Source organism: Vanessa atalanta, chromosome 21 (assembly GCF_905147765.1).
Source record: "Vanessa atalanta chromosome 21, ilVanAtal1.2, whole genome shotgun sequence".
NCBI lineage: Eukaryota > Metazoa > Arthropoda > Insecta > Lepidoptera > Nymphalidae > Vanessa > Vanessa atalanta.
This window is the reverse complement of record NC_061891.1, coordinates 5842226-5854620: the sequence shown is the minus strand read 5'-3', so window position 1 is coordinate 5854620 and position 12395 is coordinate 5842226. Positions and strand designations below refer to the sequence as shown.

At 32.9% G+C, this 12395-nt stretch overlaps 3 protein-coding genes and 1 non-coding gene across 5 annotated transcripts in view; 3 read left to right on the top strand and 1 right to left on the bottom strand.

Moving 5' to 3' along the window:
* The window catches only part of LOC125072366 (ras association domain-containing protein 10), a 131636-nt gene extending 128545 nt beyond the window's left edge, over nt 1–3091 (top strand). The window contains exons 5-7 of one of the 2 annotated variants that reach the window (XM_047682981.1): nt 625–749; nt 1012–1226; nt 1342–3091. In XM_047682981.1, coding sequence (XP_047538937.1) covers nt 625–749; nt 1012–1226; nt 1342–2140 — 1139 coding nt within the window. In that variant the 3' untranslated portion in view covers nt 2141–3091. Of the gene's footprint in view, nt 1–621; nt 750–1011; nt 1227–1341 lie in introns of both variants that reach the window. The other variant, XM_047682980.1, reaches the window with a different exon arrangement.
* Nucleotides 3092–3326: 235 nt separating this feature from the next.
* On the bottom strand, nt 3327–12029 carry LOC125072265 (proteasome subunit alpha type-1-like). The gene is made up of 6 exons (XM_047682813.1): nt 11921–12029; nt 10993–11243; nt 10472–10631; nt 10080–10289; nt 9334–9501; nt 3327–4160 (listed from the first exon to the last, which is right to left on the bottom strand). The coding sequence occupies exons 1-6, from the start codon at nt 11921–11923 to the stop codon at nt 4140–4142; spliced, it is 813 nt and encodes a 270-aa protein (XP_047538769.1). The 5' UTR covers nt 11924–12029; the 3' UTR covers nt 3327–4139.
* Trnaw-cca lies at nt 4593–4664 on the top strand. Its single transcript has one exon. It is a non-coding gene; the product is annotated as a tRNA-Trp (tRNA).
* LOC125072264 (alpha-N-acetylglucosaminidase) lies at nt 5595–8049 on the top strand. Its single transcript, XM_047682812.1, has one exon. It carries the CDS (start codon nt 5610–5612, stop codon nt 7917–7919), a length of 2310 nt encoding a protein of 769 aa, XP_047538768.1. The 5' UTR covers nt 5595–5609; the 3' UTR covers nt 7920–8049.
* Nucleotides 12030–12395: the final 366 nt, after the last annotated feature.

The following is a 12395-nucleotide window of genomic DNA, read 5'->3' as shown; positions in this document are numbered from 1 at the left end:
TTGACTGTGTTTATAGAATTAACTTAACAAAATAAAAGTCTCAACCTGACGTTTTTCGATTATTATCACAATCATGTAAAAGCGTTCTTTCGTTATAGGTATATATGCAATTGGGTAAATAGGGGCGACACAATGCAAAAAAAATATGAGCGTGATTTGTAAATTCACGAAGGGTGAATGTATGCGTCCAGATAGCACTGTGTAGGTACTTTTTTCGCATCGACGATCTCTTCTAACACGCGATACGTCTAAATGGTGTAGCGTGCTAGATTTTAATCTATTTTGGAATCCTCGACTAAAATTCCATTTTTAAAACATAATACCTACATTTTCTTACATTGGTAAGCGGACGTGATTATTTGAACTGTTGGACGTCACTAAACCTGCAGAAGTAAAAGTTTAATTAAGTTAGATAATAAAAATATTTAAGTATCTCCGACCGCTAGATATAGTGCCTTAATATCAGTGCGCCAGGTTTGCTCACACTAAAGCTAAAAATATTCACAACTTATGATACTTACTGACTGTAGGCACTGGAGGACTACTGCTACCTAAGACAATTCTGCTGTATAAAGTTATAAAAAGTTCCATTGTATAATGAAATCTTTTCGTTTCCTTCAGCAGCAGGAGGTCTAAGCGACCATGGTGAGTGGGTGTTAGCGGAGCGATGGCGAGGTGTAGAACGACCACTACCACCAGACGCACCAGTGCTACACGTATTAGCAGCTTGGGGTGACGCTCGGCATGAGGTATGATTTAGTTCAGTTTAGATTTAAGTTCTTATCACATAAGAAATACGATACGATATGTCGGTACAACGGACAGCCTAACTTAAATTACAAAGAATTTTCAAACATTTTCCATTACTTCAAACACAACGGCTGTAGGTTACATCTGTGAAAATTGAAAATAAAAAGCATTGAAAAGTATGATTTAAAAAAAAAACGCTTTTTATAAAAAAATAATTAAAGGATTTTTTTTATAATTAATACTAATTTAAATCTTTCTTAGGTTCGATTATCACTTCGTCGATTGTCAAGCGGAGGGGAAGATGATTCAGGGCGCGATAGCGATGGTGGCAGTCGAGCCAGATCTAGAAGGAGGAAGAAGGGAGTGCGTGCTGCTACTCCACCGCCAAGATCAAAAAGTGAAGATCCTGCAGCAAAACTGGTGTCTGTTATACAACACCAGAGTAGAACCATACACCAACAACTGGATAAACTAAGGTATTCATCAGTTTTCACATTTAACAATCATGTAATCACAAACTTCGGGCAAAAAATGTCGAATTAGCCAAAATACCACCTTATTGTTTTTAAAATGATTTTTTTTTTATTACAGAGAACAAGAAAAACTGATTGATCATCTAGAAGATCAGACACACAAAAATCGAATGGAAAAACACGGAACCAATTATCTCCTCGAATCCTACCTTCGGGATTTAGGAAGATCCAGTGAACTGAATGATAGCCAAGCAGGAAACAGCGATAGTGGTGTCGGAGTAGGCAGCGGAACACCACCCAGAAGACACACCAAACATAAGTCCAGAAGAGAAAGACACCTCATGAGAGAACATTACTTTACAAAAGAACTCACCGACATCTGTCAAGTTAACTCAGAAAGACTGATGCAAACGTCAAACGACACAGATTCGGATGCATCAGCTGATGAATTATCTCGAATACGAGAAGAGGTTGAACTACTGGAAAAACTCGCAATAATCAACAAGAGATTGCACCGTGAAGAGGAATTAGTTGTAAGATTAACGGCTAAAGTTAAAAGATATATGGACGAGAACAAAGCCAATAGCTGCGAAAACGTATCCCAAGTCACGATGCTCATGAACGAAATAGAGGAAGATTTAGCCAAAACAACGATAGAGATGCAAGCAAACACAATGGAGATAGAAAAAGCGGACAAAGAGATTGAATTTAGAATGAAACTTCTTGACGAATTGACAATAGAATTGGAAAAAGAAGAATTACAAAATACAATATTAGAAAGACAGTTGCACGAGGCGTCGAGTCGACAACCGATTATTCTACAAGAGAGCTACATACCAGTTTTAGATCAAATAAATTCAACCGAACCGAATTTCAGTTTCAATGGTAATAATTACGTTTTGGACACTCTAGTATGACATAGGATTAATGTTTCTGATTAAAAGTCCCAAAGATATGCTTTGAAATTACCATAAATAGCTTCCAGTAAATATACAATCGAGTGATTACTTCCCAAAATAAAATTGACCCAAAATTTAACTATATAATTTAAGTTACTTTAAGATAAAATGGTGCTAAGATGTTATATAGATTTGTTTATATGTACTATGTATAGATAGATTTAGATATTTATATATCGATTCCGATGCCAAAAAATATAAAACAAAACCACCAATCACAACATGTATAAATTAGTAAACACTAGTCAATTCCATGATCTATATAAAAATGCTTTCATCATAAAAAATCAACCTATAGGACTATTTTGTAAGAACAAATAGATACTTACCTTTGTGGTGAGCTTACCCACACGTTGATGAAATCTCAGAAACGATATGCGACGTTGTCTATAATAGTAATAAAAATTAAAGGATATTGAAAACAACATAAGTCAGTGTAATTCTGCGATTGACGTAAGTCAGTGTAATTCTGCGAGAATTCACTGACTGAATTCAAGTAATCTCACTCGTGATATGTTGACAAATTTTACAATTATCAATTATCGCATATAACATTCTGATATTTCAAGTTCGTGTTCTGCGATGAGTTTCGAGTTTCTCCTTACGGAATACCTCTACAGTTGGCACATTTTACGAGTGAGCTACGATGTTAGTTCTTACAGAAAAGCTCTGCTGTTACGATATATGCAAGCGTAATATTATTGTAAATATAATTTCCATTTTATTTTTCTATGGTCGAATAAAATAGGAATACGTTCAAATAATTCGTAGAAACTTCGAAATGCGAATTTTATAAATAAACAAATTGCAATATTCATGGATCTCATGGTATACAAATTATTATTCTAGCGATCATGTCTATATTATAAAACTTGGCCGATTATATTTTCCTTAATTAAGGTTCCATTTTCAAAAATTAATCTACTGGATTTAAGAATAATTAAAAATAAATTTAGTAAATGAAAATACTTTAATTTTTTTCTTGTAAACGTTAATCCATTCACGAATCGGACGCTATAGTCATATCATCAATTATTTTTAAGCAATTTTGTTAATAAAATATCCAAAAAACATTTCTATAAAATAATTGTTAATTATAACATTTATGTTTATATTATAGATGTACAGAGTAAATAAAAGAATATTAAAAAGACACGTGTTTAATTTGTTACAAAATAAAGGAAATACACAAGATGGTTAATACCATAAACATTATTTTCTCTCTTCGCCTTGGCCAGTGCCTAAAGTACTTTATCGCTTGGAACAAAACTGATATTATATTTAATGAATACTACGTAGAAGCAAGTATTCTAGGAACTGTTATTATATGAAAAAAATTCAAAATACGCTTTTTTAGGATTCCGTAATTCAGATTGTAAGAATTTGGAGACTCTACCTCACAGGGTATCTTTAAATTTACAATAAGCTAGTTGGAATTTGCACAGATTTTTTTTAACTCTAAGAGATATTATGACAAATAACAATAATAAAATGTCCAAAGCCACGGGTGTCACGGAACCCCAAGTACGCTTGGCGTACGATTCGTAAATTTTTATCATTACCTCAAAATCATCTTCAATTTTAACAACGAAAACAATTAAAAGGAGTACAATATTTTTCTGAACCACATACTATTAAAAAAGTTACATTATTTCTAAAAGAATTAAATAAATTTTATACAATACATTTCCTTTGCAATATTAAGAATAACTATTTGAAGTATTTTGAATCTGAATATAAAATAATAGCCAATTGAATTTCAGTCTTAATCACATAGCAATAGAGGATAATTTAAACACTGGCCAAGGCAGATCTTTAGACATGTTAATAAGGAAAGGAAGAACGACACTATAAACCTTATGAATATAAACACAGAGAGTTGGTGACAATTGTGTCGTAAATTCTTCGTCTATTATCCTGTTAAGCCCATCTGCGTTTTCCTGCAAGCGATCAGTGTCTACTCTGTGTCCATCGCGACCTGCAACAATAATCCTTATTTATAAAACAGTAAGAAACATTTTTGTTTAATTACCTAAAACATTTCGAAGTGACATTCTATTTCTTCTAGTTCAATATCAATTCTAGGATTAAATTTCAAATATGAACGTATCTGAGGCGATAAGTGTATTCTTAAAATCACTTATAATTTTACGATATAATATTATTATCAATATTAAATTATTAATTAAACGTTTCAAAGACATTTATTTTTAGTAAATATGAATACCTAAATAATTAGTACTTGGCACTATCAGACAAGACAAATTCATGTTTAGTTAATCCTAATTACAAAATAAAAATAAACATATAATTATTTCGTTATTTGGAAACCAAAACACAGCTAACGATGTTTTAATAATACCATAGATACAATCAGATACACTATCTTATTTAGAGATATGATTGTAACGACTCCGTGGCGCAACGGTAGCGCGTCTGACTCCAGATCAGAAGGTTGCGTGTTCAAATCACGTCGGGGTCACGATTCAAATGTGATTTATTTTTATTTCTATACAGATAATATTTATAAGTTGGTTATTTAAATGTATATTCTATTAACGCAATACATATTATAAACGCCAACATACATTTTATCATACAAAATTATATAAAAAATCAGCATAAAAGGAAGGAGCGATATGCAAGGAAGCTATACAATATAATTTGTAAATATTTTGAACACAATAGTTGAAGAGTGATAATGATTCATCAAAAAAAAAAAAAAAACTGTTTGTGTACGCTTGCATGATTACAGCTGAGGAGATACACCAAAACAATGTAGAAGACAAACGTAGGTCTATCTTCTACGAAACACTCCTAATAAGTATCTTAATTTATGATCATTATTTTAAGTTATTTGCGAAGGCATTTTCACATTTTTAACCCTTATTAAAATAAATAATATGTTAGATACCTTGGGCATTTAAAATAGATTAAATTTGTCCGTTTGTAGCGACCAAAAATAATTCGCAGTGTTTAAAATTATCCACCCCTATTAGATATAAGCCGTGTTTTATTATAAATAAATAAATATACCTTTTTTATATTTGCTTAGAGGACTTTATTAATTCACCCGTGCGAAGCCGGGTCAGGTCGCTAGTGTGTTTTAAAGTAAAAACTATACAGTTACAACTATACAGTGCGAAATATATATTTACTAAAATTCTTTTTTTTTATTGTTTACCACAGACGAAATAAGATATCTAAGCGTACATACTTATTTACTTAACAAATTAAATAAACAGATAGCACAAAGACCAACATTAAGTTAATCACTAGCATCATTGTCCGACAGTTTATCGCAATGAATTCCTCGTTACAGGCATCGAATTATCTTTTATCGAGGGTCAAGGGTCGGCGTCACTTGTCATAATAAAAGTAACGGCCTATCATTCATAAATGGAACGTCTAGAGTTCACATCGTAAGATGGAGCTCTTGTGCGTTTTCTTCGTATTTAATTTAATAACGTGCGGTATAAGTTTAAATCTAGACTACTTAGATCCAATGAAATTACAAACGAAAACATCGGCAAAAGTGCAGCAAGAAGCCGCGTTAAATATTATAAATAAATATTTGAGCAATGTGCAAGTGGAAATTAATCCTGTTATGTTCAATGATCATAAGGACGTTTTCGCACTTCGAACTATAAATGGACAGCTTCAAATAAGGGCTAGCACTGGAGTAGCGGCCGTGTGGGGTTTTAACCACTATTTAAAAAAATACTGCAAGAGCCAGATCGCGTGGCAGGCTCGGCGAGTGGTAATTCCAGATCCTTTGCCAGATGTCGATGAGATTATTGTGGCCAATGACAGATTCCGTTACTATCAAAATGTATGTACTTCATCATATAGTTTCGTGTGGTGGAAACCAAATTCCGAGTGGCCTCTCCACATAGAGTGGATGGCTTTGAATGGAATCAACTTAGCATTGGCCCCCGTTGCGCAGGAGGCTGCTTGGGCAAAAATTTACAGACGATTGGGTATGTCGGAAAATGATATTAACGAACACTTCACCGGACCGGGTTTTCTCGCTTGGCTTCGAATGGGTAACGTACATGGATGGGGCGGGCCCCTACCTAAATCTTGGCATGATCGACAGAAAGAGATACAAGACCAAATTGTCGATTTAATGTTCAAACTTGGGATGGTTCCAGTTTTTCCTGCGTTCAACGGACATGTGCCCAGAGCTTTTCAAACTATATACCCAAATTTGACTTTATACAGCGTCGGAACGTGGAACAAATTTGATACCGATTATTGCTGCAATTTGTTTATAGATCCAAAAGAACCGGAATTTAAAACAATTGGTAAAATGTTTCTAAGGGAAATAACAGCTAGCACTGGCACGGGAAACATTTATGCAGTTGATCCATTTAATGAAATTAAAATTGAACCGTGGTCAACGTCGCTGGTACAAGAAACGGCTAAATCAATATATTCCACCATATCAGAAATAGATAAGGACGCTGTATGGCTACTCCAAAACTGGATGTTCGTTCACAATCCTCTATTATGGCCTTTAAAAAGAGTACAGAAATTTCTGACATCTGTACCAAACGGACGAATGTTATTGCTCGATTTGCAATCGGAGCAATGGCCTCAATTCGATTTGTACGAAATGTATTACGGGCAGCCTTTCATTTGGTGCATGCTCCATAATTTCGGGGGTACACTAGGTATGTTTGGTAACATGCAAACCATCAACAGGGATGTTTATAAAGTAAGAAATCGTGTCAATAACACGATGATCGGCATAGGAATAACTCCTGAAGGCATAAATCAAAACTACGTAGTTTATGACTTGATGTTAGAAAGCGCCTGGCGTACCGGTCCCGTTAAAGATTTAAATGAATGGGTAGGCGATTACGCCGAACGTCGTTATGGATGCAATGTAACAGCTACGGCTTGGAGGTACTTACTGAAAAGTGTATACAGTTTTGATGGTCTTAATAGAATAAGAGGGAAGTACGTTATAACACGCAGACCCAGTTTCACAATAAAACCTTGGGCATGGTACAAGAGTCGTGACTTATTTGAGGCATTCAAATTATTTGCTTTTGTTGATAATAATGCTTGTGATTCGCCTGGATTCTTACACGATCTCGTTGACGTAACAAGACAAGGGTTACAATACAGAGCTGAACAATTATACATGAATTTATTAAGAGACAAAACATCGAACAGTCTTATATTCAATTTTACAATAGGACGATTTCTGGACGCGATGAACGACATGGAGAACATATTAGCAACAAATACTGATTTTACTATTACCAATTGGTTAGAATCTGCTAAACAAATAGCATCAACGACTGAAGAGACATATCTGTACGAATTAAACGCACGTAATCAAATCACGCTATGGGGACCGAAAGGCGAAATAACCGATTACGCGTGCAAACAATGGGCGGAACTTTTTCATTATTATTATAAGCCAAGATGGTCGAGATTTTTGCAAATGGCTTTAGATGCAAAGTTGAGAAATGAAACGTTCGACGAAAGGAACGCTCAGCGCGTTGTGAGATATTCGGTTGAAGAACAATTCCTTACTATTAATATTGATCCATTACCCGGTAACGATTCGAGAATAGTTGCCGTCAGTTTGTATCAGAAATGGGCTTACGTGTCTGATCTGGACGATCTACCTTTGAACATTATTAAGCAAATATCACAACAGGATGATTCCGAAGAAATCACACCATTAGTTACAATGTGGACGTCCACTACGACCGATTAATAACCTTGTAATTTAAGTTTATATTTTGATGAAATTGTATAAACATATATATTAAATTACTTAATGCAAAAAAGTCGTATGTCCAAGTACTTTACAAGAGAAAATAAAAACAGATTATTTCATTATTTTATTACTGTATTTTTTTTTCTCCGTTTTTTGTACGTCATTTAAACTATTATAGAAATATTACAATCATAATAAAATTTACAAATAAAAGCACACAATATACGATTCTTTGCCGTTGTTAATTTAAACTCAATATACACCTACTATTTACACTGACAGTGATATTATAAGGTCAAGAAGAAATTATTTTGTTCTGAGTATTGAAATAAATAATTTAAAATTAATATCGAAACTAACATTGCGTGTTTTCTTAATCTTTTGTAAAGTGAGTAATAAATTCAAACATGTTTTAGTCATCGAGAGAGAGCTTTACTACAATTAATATTGCATTCAAACACTTTCACATATATCTCACAAGGTATATAAAATATTCTAGCATGAGATAGCTCATATTTGTTTATTTTCGACGTAATTATTTACTAAATATACTCAAATATTTATTCCTCTACTGTTTATTTATTTTTTAAATCATATTATATCATCATATTCATAATAAAATTGATATTAAACTTTTAAATCATTATTTATAATCATGATTTATAGAGTATCATAATGATGATGACGTTGCAGTATCATTTTAAGTATTTAATTAAATTTATTTCGTGCATTTTTTTCAAGAGATCACTGTTGTAGCTAAAACAGATACACGAATAATTTGTGTCTAAGATCTTCATAGATTTGTTATTACAAGTTTTAAATATTTATACATAGATATATTTTTTTATGGTATTGATAGGTGGACAGGCGAATTAAGTCACTTGATGGTAAGTGCCTATACATTAAAAATGGTTGAAGTCTAGAGATATAACGTCCCTTGTGGTAAGCTCAGTGTAACTACTGCCAGTAGTTACACTGAGTCACTCACTGGAACATAACAATACTCAGCATTGTTGCTGGACCATAGAATGCATTAATTGGGTTGTCCCTACTCAGACATGCTGGCATAAATCCCTGCCACCTAGTAATAACAGTGTCTGCATGTATATTTTCTATTCCAATCGTAAAAGGAGTAACGATAAACAATCCTTAGATTTACACTTTTCATGTGATTCAATAATAGCTTTTAAAACGCACTAGAAACAGTTGTTGATAAGGAAGTATTTATTGATTATAAAATGCTATTCTACTAAAGTTCCAATGACATTTCAAAAATTGAAAACGGCATTTTTGTGAATCCTCAGTGAATAGCAAATATCAATTATTCAAGTGCCTGATTTTCAAAGTCGGTTATTTGTATTTACTCCTGCTACGGCTTTAGTAGCATATTGTAAATGAATTAGCAAGTGACCTGTGGTTGCGGCTCGTCCCCCGCGTCGGAGGGGGGCGCGGCGTCGCCGGTGGCCGCCCCGCCGCCGCGACGCTCCTCGCCCTCCACCAGCGACAGGTAGCGCGTCAGTTCACTCTCTTCGCACACGTGAAGCGCTGTCTTCGGACCAACAATCGCAATGGAGACGTTCTGCAAATAATTATTTACAATCCTTCACTTGTTTTAAATAACTATCCAACCTGTTAAACTCTCCATAATGAATTCCTCATGATTTGGGGGATTTTTAAAACCATCCAGCAGGCTGACACTTCTCTTTCATCGGAATGCTTGGATTGGAAAGGGATAGGATGTAAATTTGAAAGAATTTAACAAATATATTTTTTAAGTTTAACTTCATTAAAGCAAACAAGGTTTTCTAATCACGGACCTCAGATTTGCAAAAATTCAGGTACTTGTACACTATGAGACTGGACGTATTCTTGTTTCATTGAAAAATAGGTAAGTACATTGCCATCTTATGGTTACTGATCTCCTCTAGCCAGGGCACTGGCACTAACAAGGACAATGACTCACTCATCACTGGCACAATTCTAAATATTGGTGTTGTTCATTAGAATTTGTAATGAGTCGACAATACCTACCCAGACAGGCTTGCACAAAGCCATACCACCAAGTAAGCTGCTACTAATCCCAAGCTGATATTCATCAGGTTTAATTTATTCCCAATTTATTTGAGGGTTAGGTACACCCTAATATATGTTACATACCTTAAGATTGAGATCAACTTCATTTGGCAGTGTATCTCTTAAAGCCCTCAAGCCATGAGCAACTAGATCATTGAGTTCACAATCAAGGAATGAGTTGTAATGTTTCTCTAAATATGTGCGGGCAGACTGTGATCGTGCTCCAATCGCCATTGCTCTACAGTCAAAGAAGTTTGCCGAAGGGCATGTCTGGTAGATATGTGGACCTTGATCCTGAAAAATTAATTGCATATTGATATTTAGCATGTTATACTGCAGTATGAAAATATTTAAAATAATACTAAAAAATTTGAGATAAGCAAAATATATGAGAAATACTTTTTTATATTCTAAATTAGTTTATTAAGCTTTACATAGTCTGCTATGCTTAAATAGATTTGAATAGTCACACTTACATCATAGCCTGCCACCAATAGACCAACACCAAGGGGTCTTTTATCGTATCTCTGGGTGCAGATTTGCATTTTATTGCCAACTAAAGCAATAAGTCTGCCAACTGGCATAGGAGAATCATGAGCATAGCGATAATTGAGGCACTCGGTACGCATGAAACGGCTGTAATGTATATAAAATTGATTTTAATAATCTTTCATTTTTATTCATTTATCATTTTAAGCTTGTAATTATGTATTACGAATCAGTATAACAAAATTAACTGCAGTAACAACTGTATCGGATAGAAATATGTAGTTACATATTTTAATTTATTACTATTACTGAAAACAATTCATATTTAGTTAAAATCTAAGTTTTAGGTCCTTTGATAAAAATAAATAAATTCATTTAACATCAGAATAAAGTTTACTCTAACATTTTATTTTATATTGGAAATAAATTATAAATAATATAAAAAAATGCACTATGCACATTTTTTAGACCATTTAAATATTTAAAGAAAACTGCAAATTTGAAATACCTTAACATTCTAGCATCTGCTGTCAATCCTGAGATGGAAATACCAATATGCTCATCAATTGGTATAATCTTTTTTTGATAAGCCGACAACTCACTGACAGCCCTCTTAAGAGCTATCAGCACTGCAAACTGCTTGTTTTTCAGGCCGACAGTAGCCGAACCTAACTTCACAGCTTCCATAGCATATTCTACTTGATGAAGGCGGCCCTGAGGACTCCATACTGTGACATCACTGTCGTACTGATTACGGAACTGTAATGTAAATTTAATTTAATTAGATTCATGTCAAAAAAACATTGATAAATAAGGCATATTACTTAAAATATACAAGATTATATTCATGATAAAAAATCCTAGACTTCATATTAGTTGATTTCCTGGTAGGATCTATACATACTTTACAGTACTATTACTGACAAAAACACTGAAAATAAAATGGTGGAAAATAGTAACTACTTGCAGGTTCTTCTCAGTCACCACTATGTGAACCGGTGGTAGCATTACATTGAATTCAATACTGTGACATGACAATTCAAAATAGCTTTTTACTTTGAATAAAAATACGAAATCTAAATATCATAACTATAATACCATTTAATCTATGTTTTTATACAAATAAACACCTACAAAGATAAAGATTTTATAACAAAAATCTTGAATGTATATAAATTTTAAGGTTAATCGTATTCTTTAAAAAGCACTTCTTGTTCGTTTTGCTTTTTAGTTAATAGACTTTTAATATACTAAAAGTGATAAGATTTGCTTTACTATTTATATTTATGATATGTAATTTAATAGTTATTGGAATTGTAACGAAAATGACATTGCATATTTGAATGATATTTACTTTTGATTTACTATAAAAATAATGCTTAATCAGTATTTAGTATTAGTAGTAATAAACATTATTGTATATTTGATATACTTACCATGTTTTAATCTTTTATAAATAGAAGTTTTATTTTAATTTACACCGATCCGGCACTTTCAATACTAGTTTTAAATTCGACGAGACGCGACAAAAGATGACTATTAAGATGTCAAAATGACATATTTTGTCTATGAAAAACAAAAGTCTATATTACAGTAATTGTCCATTGTCATTCGTTCAAAAACAATGTTCCAACTTGGAATTACTGTTATTATTACTATATTCAAATTATGATTAAACTTAAGAGAATCATAGTTAACCTCAACTGTATTAATAAATTTAGAGTATTAATTTATAGTCAAAATAAAATTATAGATTAAATTCATACAAATAACACTGGTAACACAAGTATGAAATGGCGCTATGTATTTAAAACTTGTATCAAGCATTCACTTATACTATTTTTACAGCAATTATATTATATTTTTCATTATTCTTTTTCCATAAAGTATTATTGGATTAGTCTTATATAT